Here is a 17516-nt window from a genome sequence, read left to right on the forward strand (position 1 = left end):
GAGCAGGCGGTGGACAACAGCGAGAACTGGCTCAAAGTCCAGGCGCCTCCGGCGTCCGAGCCAGAAGTGCTCAGAGTGCAGCTGGACCGATGCCGGGTGAGTTGGACTCACTTCTTCTTCTTCTTCTTCTTCTTTTTTTTTTTTTTTTTTTTTTTTTATCTAAACCTGAACGATCCATCAATCGCTTGTCAGTGTAACACTTCATTTATTTCATGGTCATTTTTTTTGTGCATAAAAACACACTTCACATAACCAACCTGCAAAAAAAAAAAATAAAAAAAAAAGCTTCAAAACGACATTCGGCGTTTAACGTCGTTCTGTTCCGGTTTAATTCCGCTTGTTTTCTTGTTTTATTACATCATCGCTTTCATTTATTTCTCTCCATCGTTACATTTCGTCTTCATGGTCTTTTTTTGGTTTGTCCGGTTTGTTTTGTCTTTTCATGCGTCTGTGTGTCGCAGCTCTTTCCTGTAAGTAACTTTTCAGTGCTTCCTTCGTTCCCTCCACCTCCTCTAGAGAAAGACTCCTTCCACGTGTTTGAAAAATAAACAAATATTCAATTAGATCTTTCCATTGAAGTAAAAGTAGCAACTACTGCTGTGTAGAAATATTCACGTGTACTTGTCTGTTGTTATCCAAATATCGAAGAAGAGACTTCATTATACAGAATGAAAAACATTTAAGAATGATACTTTAAAGTGTTTATATCATGTTTAAAAAGTACGTTATCCTGCACTCGAAAACAATAACAAAAAAAACCCACAAAAAAAACACGATAATGAGGCAATTCGCTCTCAAAATATTCAACTTTTTGTTAGCGCGACTTCCGTTGCCGTGGCAACACACGGGGGTGACGGCTAAAGAACTGGGAAAACGATCAGTCGTAGACTCTTGTGGAATAAATGCAGTGTTTACCACTCCGGGAAGGTAGGCCCACCCTTAGCAACGACCCCCTGGCGACGGAGACCAGGTCTAGTCCGTTTTGATTGCTTTTCCGATATAAAGACATTCTGCGAACAATAAAATCGCGGATGGGGCGATCGAAAGGAGGCAGCTTTCAAAGTAAGAGGGGAAAAAAAACAAAAAACGAGCTGCTGAGATTTGGACTTTTTCTTCTTTTCTTCGTCCGCTGCCCACATAGACACAAACGGAGAATCCTCCTGAAATATTTACACAAACTTTTTAAAGGCAACCTTCCCGGCGGCAAGACTTTGTGAGCCCGCCCGGTCGAGGTTATGAACGCTCGTGTGTGTTTTTTTTATTTTATTCATTATAAACATTATTCAAGAACGAGTCTCTTGTTCTGGTCAATTCTGCAAACCAATTCTTCAGTCGCACTACTTCCTCCTGTTTGAAATTTAATAAAAACTACAGTGATCAGCTGTTTATAGGAAAAATTAACTATATATGTATATATACTACAGTGATCAGCTGTTTATAGGAAAAATTTAACTATATATGTATATATACTACAGTGATCAGCTGTTTATATAGGAAAAATTCAACTGTATATGTATATATACTACAGTGATCAGCTGTTTATATAGGACAAATTCAACTATATATATACACTGCAGTGATCAGCTGTTTATAGGAAATATTCAAATATATATATATATATATATGTATATATACTACAGTGATCAGCTGTTTATATAGGAAAAATTCAACTATATATATACACTGCAGTGATCAGCTGTTTATAGGAAATATTCAAATATATATATATACTACAATGATCAGCTGTTTATATAGGAAAAATTCAACTATATATGTATATATACTACAGTGATCAGCTGTTTATATGGGGGGAAAAAAAATCAACTATATATGTATATATACTACAGTGATCAGCTGTTTATAGGAAAGTTCAAGAAATCTACCCGACAGTCGGTGTGTCAGTTGGAAAAAAACTGGAGCGTGAAATAAAGGGCACAATAAAATGAAACAATTAATAATAAGACTTTCATTTTCAGTCTTCCTTTTATCATCCGACGATGACATTTAAAAGGCCTTTTTTTTTGGTAAAAAGAGTGAATAAAAGTATCCTCTCTAGTTCTCTCAAGAGAAATAGCTTCCTTGCGTTTAGTTGAGTGGTTTTTTTTTTGCTGAGCTGGTCCAATTTCCTGCCCGGCTTCCTGTTCATTAGCAGCTGCAGCTCGGTTTCAACGTTTCTGCAAAACAGAAACTGATCAAGGACAAATTAATTGGAACGAAACCGTATAACTTCTTTTTATCGGGTCGGTCCAACGTGGACTACTCGGGCTGATTTTGAACAAATCTCCGCGGCAACGAGAAAGGAGTCATTATTTTTATTATGCTCTTTACCAACTAAATAAAACACGTAATCAAAATGTGTTCATATTGTGGAGAGGCGATTCGCCTTCAAAACATACAACTTTTTGGGGGCGCGATTTCCGTTGCCACGGCGACACATGGCGTCACGACTAAGAACAGGAAAATCAATCAGTCCCGTCAGCAGACTCTAATGCCACGTTTACCGCTCCGGGAAGTAGACCGACCCCCTTAGCGACGACCCCTAGCAACAGAGACGAGCTCTAACGCTCTCTCTCTCTCTCTCTCTCTCTCTCTCTCTCTCTCTTTACCCCCGAACAGGAGGAGGTGGCCCGCCTGGCCTCCCTGCAGGCCCAGGTGGACCTGCTGGAGAAGAGCCTGGCGGAGCTGAGGGAGGAGAAGGAAGGGGACGGCGACTCGTCGGCCATCTTGGACGCCGACGTCAGCGACTTCAACGAACACTACCGCCGGGTGCTGGAGGACCTGAGAGCGAGAGAGCGGCAGCTGCACCTGGGTGAGCGAGGCGAAACTCACCTACAGCCCACGACAGAAGTTTATAGTTTATAGGTTTCGATAAAACGTCGCGGTTTGGTTTGAGATAAGTCAGGGGTTTTTTTGTTTTGTTTTGAATAAGTAAAGTTAAATACACGATGTCGCTTCAGTGACTTTGTTCACGAGGACTTGTTGCGTTCTCGCGGGACATCGGACGCCGGCGTCCCGGTTGAACGTCGCTCCCGACCGGCTCTTTAAACCCGCGTCGTCACGGCGACGACGCCCAAGTCGAGCCCTCCGGCGCCGTTTAGGGTTTTGCCGTTTGTCTCCTCTGACGGTGAGCGCTTCCAAACGCAGTTTTCTAAGCTACAAAACCGATTTTTATATTGTGCGAAGGAGAAAAAATGATTTTATATATAAATACATATGATGAATAATTATTAAATTGGGTTTTAGCCGATTTGTTCTCACGTCTTCAGGTGTTTGTTTTTTTTCACCGTTTTCTAAAAGTCATTTGCAGGGTTTCTATCTCGACTTTAAAGAGACGTTGTGGTTCCAGCTTTTACGGGGCACGCCAAACTTGTGGCAATCTGCCGACTCAGCGAATAATCCGCCGTACTTTCCTCGTTACGAGCCGCAGTTTTTACGCAGTCACGTCGGTTTTTTGTTTTTTTTTGCGTGATTTTATTTATTGCGGTTGTAAAAAAAAAACAAAACAAAAAAACGACACTTTAACTGTTCAGTTCGACTTTTCTCAACCCAAAGTTAAGCAGCGTGATTTATATGCAGCATTTATAGACCCTTTAATAAAAAAAATGTCATAAAAAAAAAAAAAGGGAGGCTAATTTCCTTTTAGCCCCGGAGGCCCCTTCTGTTATCAGGCTTCGACTTATCTGCTTTCAGGTGTTCATGTGGAGTTTTTCTAACCATTTAAAAAAAAACAAAAAAAACACGAGTCATCATTTCCGTTCCGTCTTCTCACAGAGTTCAAAGGTCGGCGGTCTGGATCTTTTTTTGGAGGATGCGAAAAGACCACGAGGCGCGATGGCTAGAGCATGAATCTACACGAAGTTATCACTTATTTCACTGCCGGCACTGTTATTATTATTATTATTATTATTATTATTATTATTATTATTATTATTATTTCATAGTTGAAAAATGCAAATAGTATTAAAAATAAAATAGTGTAAAAAAAAAAAAAATCCAAAAAACTCCCTCTGACGTCTGTGAAGAGACTCTTCAGCTGTGAATCATATTATTAGATGTCACACATGTTTGTCCCAATAACTGAGACGCACCTCGGTTTTAGACAGTTTGGGACTTTCAGGCTCTCGTGGCCACGCCCCTTTTTTTGGAGACTTTTTTCTGAAGCCCCATTTGAATAATAACCGTTTTAAATAAATAACCCGGCGCCAAAGGGGTGGCCGTGTCATCAGGGAGCCGTTTAGTCAAAGTTGGTAGCGCAGAGTGTCAAAATATCCAAAAAGAAATGACACTTGATGAGACGAGACAAAAGACTCCGAAGGCCAATCGAGAGAGTAAAAAAAAAAAAAAATCCAAAGCAAGAAAGATGCTGACGGGCGAGCGAGACAAACTCCACCCCCCCCCCCTCCCCCCAACGGCTGCAGAAGGCTGAAAGCCATATAGAGAAGAGAAACTCTCTCTAAAAATAAAAAAAAATTAAAATCTGCCACATGATACTTATTTTATTTATTTATATTTATTGAAAAAAAATGAAATCAATCGACAGGAAAGTTATTTAATTGCTGAAAGACCCGGTCGACCTGACGTGCTCCTTCCCGCCCGTCTCTAGTTTTGGAGAGCTTGCCGCCCGCCCGCTACAAGGAAACCGTATCCACGCTGTTGGCATGGTTACAGCAGTGCGAGGCCAAGCTGGCCGTCCCGTCGACGGCCGTTACAGAGCACCCCGTCATGGAGGAGCGACTGAAGGACGTTCAGGTACGAGCGCATATACACACACGCGCACACACACACACACACACACACACACACACACACACACGAAGTTGAAGTATGTGCTGTCGATGGGTCGTACACTGTAAAACACTACGAAGGTACAATGGAGATATAATGCACGTCCATATTTCATAATGAATTTTTTTTCGGATTCATACGTGGTGTCGCAGTTGAAGAGGGAAGCTCATTGGGCTCCAACAACTCCATCCCCGTCGAGTCCTCACGAGTCGACTCGGAGGTAGATCGTGTCCCGCGGTGGAGTTTTAACAGGAGCACTTGTGGTCCCCACCAGGAGTCAATAATGATGCTGCGTTTTCTCTTCACGTCTATTTACAGAAAAAAAAAAAAAAAGTCCCTGTAAACAGACCCCCGCCCCCCCCCCCCCCCAAAAAAAAAAACAAAAAAAAACGGCGTAATCACTCTTTACTACGAGCTGTAAAGTTATACTGCCAAAGCGGCGCTCTTATAAAGACAAAGAAAAAAAGAAAAGCTCTCTGCTGTCCTTGGAGGACAAAGCACGGCGAGTAAACCGTGTGCGTCCGATACAGAAAAAAAAAATCACTCCCCCGACTTTAAAAATAAAAAGAATATTAAAAAAAAAAAAAAAAAAAAATCACTCCCCCGACTTTAAAAATAAAAATAAAATTAAAAAAAAAAAAATCATCCCCCGAATCGTTGAGGAAGCCGCAGCTTTAAAAAGAGAGGAGGTCATTTTCCCCACCGGGCGTATAAAGTCAAGAATAATTGTGTGAATGCAGATTGTACTGTAAAAAATTACAGACTGTAAAATAGAGGTGGTAAAAAAAACGTGTTCAGATGCACAGCTTATACACAAATACAAATGGAGTAATGTTCAGTGTAACTAAACTAAACAACAGTGCAGCAAATTGAACCAAACAAACAAACAAACAGTGCAACAGTGAATTTGTGTTCATTTTTTAATTTTGTTACAGTTTTTTTTGTCCTCCAGATTTACAACCCAGCGGCAAAAGAGCAAATACAAACTCTCCGTGTACACGAGCCCTTGTTGCATCTTTAAAAACAGCTTTCACAGCTGTGTATCGCGCGCGCGCACACACACACACACACACACACACACACACACACACACACACACACACACACACACAAAGCTTTTTTTTTCAGTTTCAGTGAGAGTGCAGTGATTTTTGTGAAGCGCGACTTGTGTGTCTTCTTAACATGCAGAGAGGAAGCCCGAGCCGGTGTGTGTGTGTGTGTGTGTGTGTGTGTGTGTGTGTGTGTGTGTGTGTGTGTGTGTGTGTGTGTCTGCTGTCCATAACTGCAATTATGAGGTGGAGGAGCAAAAAAAACCAAAAAGAATCCCAGTGGAGCAAATCAGTGTCTTTGTTTATCACAACATCTACCTACGGACACATACACACACACACACACACACACACACACACACACACACACACACACACACACACACACACACACACACACACACTGGGCTCTTTTTCATTGTGTCACGGTTAATCTGTGTTTCCAGTGACAGGAAGACAAGGTCCTCCGTCCTTTCTTTTTTTTCTTTTAAATTACCTTGTGGTTGTTTTTGAAATGTTGATTTTTATCTTAAGCCAAGGTCACACCGCAGAGGGAAGTGTGTGTGTGTGTGTGTGTGTGTGTGTGTGTGTGTGTGTGTGTGTGTGTGTGTGTGTGTGTGTGTGTGTGTACGCCCAGCCCCTCCTTAAAGGGAGATCAAACCTCGAGATGGAATTAAATTTGATTGGAGATGATAATTAGGAATTCATCCAGCCTTCAAAATCCATATCGCTTACTTCATATTTTAAAACAACACACCGTATTTCTCAATCTCGTCTTCCCTCCTTTTCTTCCTCCGTCCGTCCGTCCGTCTCCGGCTCCCCAGGCTCTCCAGGTGGCTCTGGCCGAACACCAGGGCCAGGTGGACTACCTGACCTCGGCCGTGGAGCAGGTCTTCCAGAAAGCCCCGTCGGACATCAGCCAGAAGTAAGTATATATATTTAATAAGTATATAAACACACTGTATATTAGTGTCGTTGGAATGGATCAGCCGGGAGTATGATTGGTTTCTACCCGGTCTCACCTCGGAGTCAACGCAGCGATAAACAGGACTTTAAACCAACATTTGAAAACACAGCAGAAACTTCAATTAGCTTATTTAAGCTTCTTATAGTCAATAATTAATTTACAACTTTTTTTTCACACCAAAAAAAAGTTGAAAAAAAATATAATTTTTTTTTTTTTTCTCACTACAATTACGTCGTTTTGTCAGTTGTTAGATGTCGAATAACTAAATAATAACGAAAGAAAGGGCTCATAAGTTACGCACATAACAGAAATACAATATTATCGGCCGGACCGCAACGGCGGGGGAGGAGGGGGAAGGGGGGGGCGGAGCTTATAAAGCGAGTGTCCGTCACTGAGACTTTTCAAATTAAAAGCCCGCCATTTTCACGCCAAAAGAAAAACCAGCAATCGTAAAAAAAAAAAAAAAAAAAAAAAAAAAAAAAAGCTCAAAACTGTTATGTTATTATATCATTGTGGTTATTTAGAATATTCGTTATAATCTACAAAATCGATTCCTGCATGCGATTATCGTTCTTCTTCGAATCCCATTCCTCGTGTCGATTTGTTATCGTTCACGTAAAAGCGGCTTCGGGTGGAGCTCAGCCACGTGAATAAATGTCGCGAAATCACGAGTAGCTCTCGGACGTTAAAAAAAAAAAAAAAAAAAGGTCGCCGATATTTTTGCGAAAAAGCTGCACGAAGCTAACCGGAAAAACAAAATAAAGATATAAGATAAATGAATAAGATAAATGTGCCGTGGCTTTTTTTTTTGTTTTTTTTTTCTTGCCGCCTTGTTGCAGGTATCGCGCGGAGATGGACGCCATCATGGCGCGCTGGAGGCGACTGGGCTCCACGCTGGCCGACAACGCCCAACGCATCCAGGAACTCATGGCCAAGCTGCTGCAGTTCGAGGTGAGACGACGACGGAAGGAGGAGGAGGAGGAGGAGGAGGAGGAGGGATTTAAATTAAAAAAAAAAAAAAATTAAAACGAAATAAATGGGACTTTCCTCTCGTCTCCAGAACGACGTGAAGACGTTGAAGAAGTGGATGGCGGACGTGGACGTGTTCCTGAACGAGGAGTGGCCGGCGCTCGGCGACTCGGAAGCTCTGGAGAAGCAGCTGGAGCAGTGCACGGTGAGGATACCTCGTATATATAGATATAGATATATAGATATCTATATATCTATATCTATATATAACCTCTGTGCGGTCACCAGGCTCTGGTGAACGACATCCACACCATCCAGCCCAGCCTCAACGGCATCAACGAGGTGGGCCTCTACCTGAAGAAGGAGGCGGAGCCTCCGTACGCCGTCCACATCCAGAAGGAGCTGGACGAGCTCAACGCGCAGTGGGAGAACGTCTGCAAGCAGGTGAGACGCCGCCGCCGTCCTCCTCCTCGGTCTTTATGTTTTTGTTTTCCCGCTGTGGACGACATCGAGCTCCGGGTTGTGTCCCCGTCCCCCCGCCCCCCCACAGGCCTACGCCAAGAAGTCGGCGCTGAAAGGCGGCCTGGATAAAACCATGGCTCTGAGGAAGGAGATGCAGGAGATGCAGGAGTGGATCAACCAGGCCGAGGAGGACTACCTGGAGCGGGACTTCACGTACAGGACGCCCGAGGAGCTGCGCAAGGCCGTGGAGGAGCTCAAGGTGTGTGTGTGTGTGTGTGTGTGTGTGTGTGTGTGTGTGTGTGTGTGTGTGTGTGTGTGAGAGAGAGACATCGTTTCAGACTGCTGAAGGAACCGGGACGAGGCGGGGCAACGTCGCCATAGCAACGACTCTCCGTACCACTTTTGTTTTGTTTTTGTATCCGACGGTTCATCAGGCTTTTTCATAGCTGGATGTTTCAATTTATTTAAATCTAACTTAGATCGTAATTTTTGAGAAAACCCACCCCTCCCTTCCTCCCACTTCCTCCTCTTCCTCCTCCTGCTCCTCTTCCTCCTCTTCCTCTTTCTCTCCCTTCTCCTCTTCCTCTCCCTCCTCCTCCTCCTCCTCCTCTTCAAAAACACAAACCGTTTGGATGATCCCGCCGTTTACTTCTTTCAGTAGAATCAGGACGTAGTTGAGGCCGAGGTTCCCGACCGACTCTCCTCTTCCCGTCACCCCCCCCACACACACACACACACACACACATCTTTCCATGTCTTCCTCGCGTCGCCTCTCGAAGCGCATCGATCCGCCCGCCCGCCTCGCTTTTCATAACTTTAATGCGTTTGTGATGTAAAATCCGCGGCGCCGTGTTTCTGGAAAGTCTCCGCCGGTCGTCGGGGAACCAAAAAAACAAAAAGTTGACTTTTCGAGTCGAGTTGAAAATTAGAAATTGATTCCACTCCGCTCGCTCTCGCTGATCTCCTTCCCTCCTCTCACCTCCTCTCACCTCCTCTCCCTCCGCCGCTACCTCCCGCTCTCTGAAAGGGAAACCCTCCCGTTCGTGAACCTGCTCACTCCGTTTATTATCTTACCCCCCTCCCGCCCCTCCCACTTCCTCCTCCCCTCCTCCCTCCCTCCCCCGCCTGGGAAAGTATTACCTCCATTCATCGATTTGTCCCTTCGCACTCGCCGGCTTTGTCAACACGAGGACGCATCGATTCATTCGGAGCTTTTCCTTTTTCTGTCCGTCTTCCTTTTTTTCTTTTTCTTTTTGCTCTCAATCTTTCGCCGTCTCCTCTTTAGACTTTTTTTTTATTTTTTTATTTTTTGAAAGGCCGATACGGAAAAAAAAAAAGTAACCGAAGTGAGCCTTTACAGTGGTGAGAAAAAGCAGAATTATCTGCAGTTATCTGTAGTTATCTGAACAAAAAAACGATCTATTAGAAATAATAACACGCAAAAGTCGTCCGTCGTCGGGCGGTCGGCGAACACGTGCGTTACGATTCGACCAATCAGAAGCATCTGCTGACGGGTGGTCCAGTCTTGTGCCGGACGGACTCTCATGTCTCCACTGACGATATTTTTACGGTGCGACACGTGTCTAAAAAAAAAAAGACATAAGGCTAATATAAAGAAAACCTCTTTAAGTATTGTCAAATGAATTGATGATTCGGAGAGTCTCGACTGTCCTGAAAAAAACAAAGCTGTAGCACGGATGGTTTGCAACTACAATGAGCAAGTTATGATCTTTTAAAGTGAAGGTAATCCCCCTTCATAAATCCACGTAATAACAATTTAACGCTTTTTTTTTTTTTTCCCCCATAAATGTCCAACTTTTAACAAGTAACCGGAATTTTGTCGCCCCGACTCCATTTTCCATTTAAATGGAGGAAAAAAAAAAAAGAAACAACTAAGAATGGACTTTCTGGCCCGTTTCAGAGGGCGCAGGAGGAGGTCCACTCCAAGGAGCTCAAGGTCAAACTCCTCACCGACAGCGTGAACAGTTTCATCGCCAAGGCCCCGCCCACCGCCCACGACGCCCTGCGCTCCGAGCTGGACGTGCTGACGGCCAACTACCAGCGCCTCTGCAGCCGCCTGGACGGGAAGTGCAAGACTCTGGAGGTACGGCGTTTTTGCTGTGTCGGCGTTTTTAATTTTTTTTTAAAAAAAATTTTCCCCCGAAGGGTGCTCATTGGCGGCAGCGTGTTGTTCGAGGTGTTCTTTAATCAAAAACCAGCCAGGAGTTGGCAGAAGTTTAGAAAGGGATGTAAAAAAAATTTTAAAAAAAGGAGACGTAGGAGAAAAATCTCATATGATATGGAAATAACTCTTTAAATTGATTAAGAGGAAAGAAACCACGGCGTTTTTTTAATGTTTTTTTAATGTTGTTTTTTTTCCAATTTATTATAATCACTTCCCCCAACGTAGTTACGTTTTAGTTAGTAGTTGTTTGTTAAATAACACCCGCAGTAATAATGAAATATGAACAAAAAAACAACACTACTAATAGCAACACAAATGATAACACGAGTATAAATAAGAACAGAAACAGTGATAATACAAAGAATACCGAATGCAAAGACTGTCAAAGAGAAAATTCATATTCGTATTAAAAGCCAAATAAAATAAAAAGATGTCCATTGACGTGTTGATTAAATAACCCAAAATGTTTGTTGTTTATTGTTTGTGTCGAGTCCAAAATGTTGATTTCCCTGTTTGATTTATTTCCACATGAAACTTCACGTTACTTTCAGACAGAACTTCTGTCCTATAAGAAAAACATTAGTGTTGTATATCATGTTGGTCTCATTTGTGTACACCTGTGTGTGTGTGTGTGTGTGTGTGTGTGTGTGTGTGTGTGTGTGTGTGTGTGTGTGTGTGTGTGTGCAGGAGGTGTGGGCAATCTGGTGCGAGCTGCTCTCCTACCTGGAGCAGGAGAACGCCTTCCTCGATCAGCTGGAGCAGAAACTGGACGAGACGGAGAGCCTGCAGGGGGGGGCGGAGGAGCTGCAGGAGGCGCTGGATGTGAGTGGGAGGAGGAGGAGGAGAGGAAGAGGAGGAGTGGGAGCAGGAGAATGAAAAGGAAGTGGGGGAGGAAGAGGGAAAGTAGGAGGAGGAAGAGGAGAAAGGCATAGGAAGAGGAGGAAAAGGAAGAGTGTGAGGAAGAGGGGGAGGGGGAGGAAGAGGAGAAAGAGGGGTAGGAAGAAGAGGAAAAGGAAGCGAGGGAGGAAGAGGGAAATGAGGAGGAAGAGTAGAAAGAGGGGTAGGAAGAGTAGGAGGAGGAAGAGGGAAGAATGGGAGGAGGAGAAGGATCAGGGAGTGGGGCGGAAGAGGTGAAAGCAGGAGGAAGAGGAGAAAGGGGTAGGAAGAGTAGGAGGAGGAAAAGGAAGAGGGGAAGGAGGAGAAGGAAAAGAGCAGGAGGTGGAGGAGAAAGAGGAGAAAGGGAAGGAGGAAGAGGACGAGGCTGCACACAGCAACTCTTGCAGCAATATAGGAGTGAATTTTTATTGTTATTGGTGAAGCAAAACGAGTTCCTGGTGCAGCTTAATATAATAAGAATATATTAAACAGGAAATATCAAATCTTAAATGTCAGACCTTCAAAATAAAACGCGACATTCAGTTAGTGGGACGCGTCGATTTCCTTTTTATGAAGGCAATAAAATGAAAACATAATAAATGAAGGAAACGAATGTAATAAAAGTGTTTTCAGCGCTAATAATGTTAAATGAAAGGAAACAGCTGTTGTTTACTGATTGATTTCAGCCATATATCAGAACCTCTTTGCCGAGGAGGCAAATCACACTTCCTGCTACTTCCTGGGAGGGAGGGGAGGGGAGGGTGGGGGGGTTCAGAAGAGCTGAGGTCGCAGGTTTTTCGAGGGCCGACGGCGACGACGTAGAGCCGTGAGGAACGCGCCCGCGTTTCATTCACTTTTGTTTGTTTGTTTGTTTGTTTGTTTGTTTGCTCGCTCGCGACGCCGCAGAGCCTCGAGTGTCTGCTGCGACACCCGGAGGACAACCGGAACCAGATCCGAGAGCTGGCCCAGACCCTGACGGACGGGGGCGTCCTGGACGAGCTGATTCAGCAGAAACTGGACGCCTTCAACGCCCGGTGGGACGAGCTGATGGCGAGGGTAGGACGCGCACACACACACACACACACACGGGGGGGGGGGACTTCCTGGAAGTAGCCGATACTTCCTCGATTGACGGGTTTTTTTGGGCATCAACCGACTTTGAATCACCAGAACTTCCTTTTTCCATAAAACAACAACACACACTTCATCTCCACCAATCACATCCGTCCGACCTCGCTACGGGAACGTCTTCAAATTGCGATAAATAAAGAAGACCCCCCCCCTCCTCCCCCGTGTTTCCCGAATTGACCGTCAGCGGAGAAAGAAACGTATTAATTACGTCTTATTCGCTCCTGGCGTCGGAGACGCGAAACAATCACAAGATTAATTTTGCTTCTCCCGCTGAGACGAGACGATCTAAACACCGTCATCCTTTGCTCCGTTTTCTGGCGCTTGATTTAAAAAAAAAAAAAAAAAAAAAAACACACAGACAAACAAAACAAGTAAATAATCTGGAGGAGCGGCTCGAGTAATCCACCACAATAAACGTTTGTTTTTTTTCCCGCCCTTTCCGCGTCTTCCTCCCTCCTCATCCTCCTCTTCCTCCCTTTCCAGCAGAGCAATATGTTCTCGGCCTCCTGTGGTGCTCCTCGGTAACAGATTAGAAAACACACACACACGCACACACACACACACACACACACACACACACACACACACACACACACACACTGGGCTTTATCCTCCTACACAATAGAAGCAGATTAATGTTCTCCTCGCAGCTTGTTAAGCCGTCTTTTGTCCGTCCTCCGCCAGAGACACCGACTTTTATCTCAGGCTTCTTTCGCTTTATTTTATTTTTTTTTTTTTGAAGAGGAGGAGGAGGAGGAGGAAGTGTCATCGCGTGTATTTGTGTGTTTGTTTGTTTGTTTGTTTGTTTGTTTGTTTGTGGTGTGCGCACGTGAGCATGTACGCACGCACAGTGAGAGCGGGCGTCTCTGAGCCGTGTTTGTACGTCGTCCATAAAGAGGACGAGGAGCTCGGCGGCTGGAGCGGGGCGTTCGTGAGTATCTCCGGGGAAGACGGATGGAGACCCCAAAAAATGTCCCCTACCCCCCTTTTTTTTTTTTTTTTTTTTTTTCTTTTAAGTTATTCGTCATATCGTGAAAGGAATGAAACAGTCAGTTCACCGTTGCAGAGTTTTTTTCCACTTCGGAAACTCCAGTCGGCAAAAAAAACAACAAAAAAAACAAAACGCGCAGATTGGGACGGCCGGAGGGTTTTCTTACATCACGCGTCCGAGGAACCAATCAGCTGTCGCGGGACGGGCGTGTCTATTACACGCTTCGGCGTGAGACCTGGGCGGCGGCCGTTTATTGTGCCCACATGGTTAAAAAAAATTAAAAAAATTACAAAACCGCAGAGTCAGCGCACGGACGTCCGCGTGCTTTCACACACTTTGTGTCGAAGATATATTCGACAAAGTTTGCCCCCCCTTCCCTCCCCCCCCAAAAAAAATAAACAACAACAACTCCCTCTCTTATCTGCTTCCTGCTTCTCATCTGGAGAAAAAGTCTGAAGACTGGAATATCTCCCGAGTCGGCGCCGCGGTCGGGTTTAACGGGAGAAAAAAACAACATCAAAAGACACGGAGACGGACGAACGAAGTGTGTGTGTGTGTGTGTGTGTGTGTGTGTGTGTGTGTGTGTGTGTGTGTGTGTGTGTGTGTTTTCACGAGAAACTGGGCGGGAGGGGAAGGTTTCGTTGTCCGTGTTCGTCTGCGTATTTAATCTCACTCGAGTTCTTCGATTCGTACGTTGTGAACGAAGACGTGAGGAAAAACAAAAGAACCAAAGAAGAAGAAGAAGAAGAAGAAGAAGATACGCGCTAACGGAGAGGACAGCGTGCGACGCCGAGGCGGTCAGACCGGCTAAACTTAGAGTCCTTGATCCGTCTGTACGGGATTAGCACCTGCAACCGCACACACGCACCACGCGTGACGCAACTGCCGCGTCTACGAGCTAATCTCGGCGGGCGAGCGGTCGCCGTGGAAACCGTGAAGTTTTCCCGCCGCGTCGGGGAGATCAGCCTCGGTTCCTCGGTTCCTCGGTTCCCGGCGACGGCCAGCGATGCGAGAGAAACCTCGGAGTCCGTCTTTCGAGAGGGTACACTTCTGTTTGTGTTGTTGTTGTTGTTGGTTTTTTCGCGCGCGTGTTTGCAGTTCTGTTTCGTCGACCTACTTCACTTTCGGGGGGAAAAAAAGAAGAGATGGAGCGAAAGCTCCAAAACGTCGCGAACTCGATTGGTTCCACGGATCGGTTGTTTGTTTTCTCGCTGTTATATAAAAACAGCTTTTATATAAAACACGTTGTTGTTGTTGTTGTTGTTTTTTAATGTGCTGTGGGAACTTTTCTTCCTCCTAGCAACCAAAACAAATCGCAGCACATCACCGGCCGGAAATCCCAAATAGAAAAAGGCAACACGTCCGACTTGTGTTTGATGTTACGGCGCCACAGCGGAGCCGGACTGACCTCTTCCCCGTTGTGTTTTCCCGCTTCGCCACCAGGCGGCGCTGCGGCGGAAGGAGCTGGAGCGGAGCGTCCGCGGCGCCCAGGAGAAGGACCGGGCCCTGCGGCAGATCCAGGAGGCGCTGGCCAACACCGACCGCCACCTCGCCGCCTACCTGGCCGACCGCGTCGACGCCCAGCAGATACCGCAGGAGGCCCAGGTAGACGCTCGGGACCGGATTGTACAAAAAAAAATACAAATCAATAAACTTCAATCCTGATGTTTTAAAGGAGGAATGAAAGTTTGTAACGCTTCTGAAGCGTCGCGGTATGAAATGAACGTATCGTATTTTGGTAGGAACGTTTTGAAGAGGAGCACGAATGCATTTTGAGAAAAAGTGGAATTTAGGGAGAAATTGAGAGAAGAAGAATCACCTCGTTTTATAACATCAGCATTTTGACTCGACTCGTCACAGTTATTCAGATTTCACTTCCTGGTTCGAAGGTCACATGTTTAACCACAAAGAAAAGTTATTGTCTGATGTCATCATTAAGTGAGACAGACCGGAGGGGGAGACACACTTTAGATAATAACACGTGTCCTCCCAGTCTGTGTGTGTGTGTGTGTGTGTGTGTGTGTGTGTGTGTGTGTGTGTGTGTGTGTGTGTGTGTGTGTGTGTGTGTGTGTAACCCAGGAGAGAAAGGTAAATGCTTCTTTTTTTTCCCTCTCTGTGGTCCTAATTAAGGCCGGCGGTGCTGTAGACACGGACAGCGGCAACACACACACACACACACACACACACACACACACACACACACACACACACACCTTGCAGACTAATCAGGTGATAGATCGTGACATATAATGACCTGCAGTGATGGAATGAGTGATGGCAACGTGAGTGTCTGTCTTCCTCTCTGTGTGTGTGTGTGTGTGTGTGTGTGTGTGTGTGTGTGTGTGTATGTGTGTGTGTGTGTGTGTGTGTGTGTGTGTGTGTGTGTGTGTGTGTGTGTGTGTGTGTAGGGACGGCCTTGAGAGATTACCTCCACCCGTGCTGGAGACCATCAGTGCAAAGGACAACATCGCTCTCTCTTTCTCACACACACACACACACACACACACACACACACACACACACACACACACAGAGGAAGATTGGATTAGAGTGGTGTGGATGAGAATCTGTGATTACAGGGCACTTGGTATTTAAAAGGAGAGAGGAGTGACAGAGACCAAATGTGTGTGTGTGTGTGTGTGTGTGTGTGTGTGTGTGTGTGTGTGTGTGTGTGTGTGTGTGTGTGTGTGTGTGTGGTTGAGGGGTCTTTCGTGCTCCCTCTTGTCTCTCCTTGATGCCTCCTGCCCTCTTGTGGTCAGCGGAGGGAGGTGCACTATAAAATCCATTTAAACTCCCTTTTTCCAGTGGATTTTACGGGATCAGCATTTTAACATTGCAGTTTATGGAGTTGTAATAAGAATTTGACGCGTGTGCGTGTTTAACAGAAAATCCAGTCGGAGCTGAGCGGCCATGAAGCGAGCCTGGACGACATCCGGAAGAAGAACCAGGACAAAGATCCGTCCCCGAGGGTCGTGGGTCAGATCGACCTCACCCAGGTACACAGTCACCACCCGGGATCGCTTAGAAAAACATCCACTGAAGTCACATTATTTCAGATATTATGGGACATTTATTCAGACAGTACCGTGCAGGCAGAATGTGCTGACTGTGCATTTTAAAAAATGGATATCTCAACAAAAAGCTCAAATCAGGATTGATTTCGACATAATTCCACCCACTGATAGTTACATGTTTTAAGCTTTGTCGTAACATCTGCGTATGATTTTTTTTTTGCACGTGTGTCGTCCTCCCCCCTCCCCATCCCACAAAAAAAAAAAGAAAATGCTGACGGACGTGTGGACCAAGTTCCGCCTCTTCCAGAAGCCGTCCGACTTCGACTCCCGCCTGGCCGAGTGCGAGCGCGCGCTGGCCGCCGTCAAGACCCAGGTGGCGGTGCTGGACTTCCGCAGCGTGGAGCAGGACGTGGTGCAGTCGCAGCTGGAGCAGTGCATGGTGGGTAATCGGATTCGACGGGGGCCCCTCCGAGTGGACGAGGACATTTTTTAAAAGCTGTTTTTTTTTGTTGTTTTTTTTCCCCCGTCTTAACAGAAGTTGTACAAGGCGCTGAGCGAAGTGAAAGGGGAGGTGGAGACGGTGATCAAGACGGGCCGGCAGGTCGTCCAGCGGCAGCAGACGGAGACGCCCAAAGAGCTGGACGACCGGGGTGACGGCCCTGAAGCTGCTCTACAACCAGCTGGGAGGACAGGTGAGCGCACACACACACACACACGCACACACACACACACACACACACGTGAGCCGAAATAATTCGTTGGCTGTTCGCAGGTGACCGAAAGTAAACTGGAGCTGGAGAAGAGTCTGAAGTTGTCGAGGAAGCTGCGCAAGGAGCTGAACGGGCTGACGGAGTGGCTCGCCGCCACCGACGGCGAGCTGACGAGGCGCTCGGCGGTGGACGGGATGCCCGGCGACCTGGAGGCCGAGGTGGCGTGGGCGCAGGTGCGAGACCGCGAGAGGCGCCGAACCGGACCCCAAAATGGCCGAACATTTCACCGGTCGCGAGCGGGCGTGGCTAAGCGGCGGGTCGACGCCGGCGAATTCCCCATCGGTTACCGGCCCGCTCCGGTCATTTCAAACGACCCC

General features: G+C 45.9%; 1 protein-coding gene across 1 annotated transcript in view; it reads left to right on the forward strand.

The window, feature by feature from the left end:
• Positions 1 to 17516, forward strand: part of LOC138196809 (dystrophin-like) — a 137202-nt gene that overhangs the window by 61932 nt on the left and 57754 nt on the right. The window contains 17 exon segments of the mRNA XM_069147172.1: positions 1 to 96; positions 2617 to 2809; positions 4604 to 4749; positions 6659 to 6759; positions 7641 to 7752; positions 7862 to 7975; positions 8059 to 8214; positions 8321 to 8491; positions 10154 to 10336; positions 11105 to 11239; positions 12200 to 12349; positions 14859 to 15020; positions 16301 to 16411; positions 16695 to 16868; positions 16965 to 17078; positions 17080 to 17121; positions 17202 to 17372. The exon segment at positions 1 to 96 is cut by the window's left edge and continues 33 nt beyond it. Of these exon segments, the coding sequence (XP_069003273.1) occupies positions 1 to 96; positions 2617 to 2809; positions 4604 to 4749; positions 6659 to 6759; positions 7641 to 7752; positions 7862 to 7975; positions 8059 to 8214; positions 8321 to 8491; positions 10154 to 10336; positions 11105 to 11239; positions 12200 to 12349; positions 14859 to 15020; positions 16301 to 16411; positions 16695 to 16868; positions 16965 to 17078; positions 17080 to 17121; positions 17202 to 17372 (2331 nt within the window).

The sequence above is a fragment of the Embiotoca jacksoni genome, unplaced genomic scaffold, assembly GCF_022577435.1.
Source record: "Embiotoca jacksoni isolate LCO1_2020_lvr unplaced genomic scaffold, fEmbJac1.0.p SCAF_132, whole genome shotgun sequence".
In the NCBI taxonomy this organism is placed as follows: Eukaryota; Metazoa; Chordata; class Actinopteri; family Embiotocidae; genus Embiotoca; species Embiotoca jacksoni.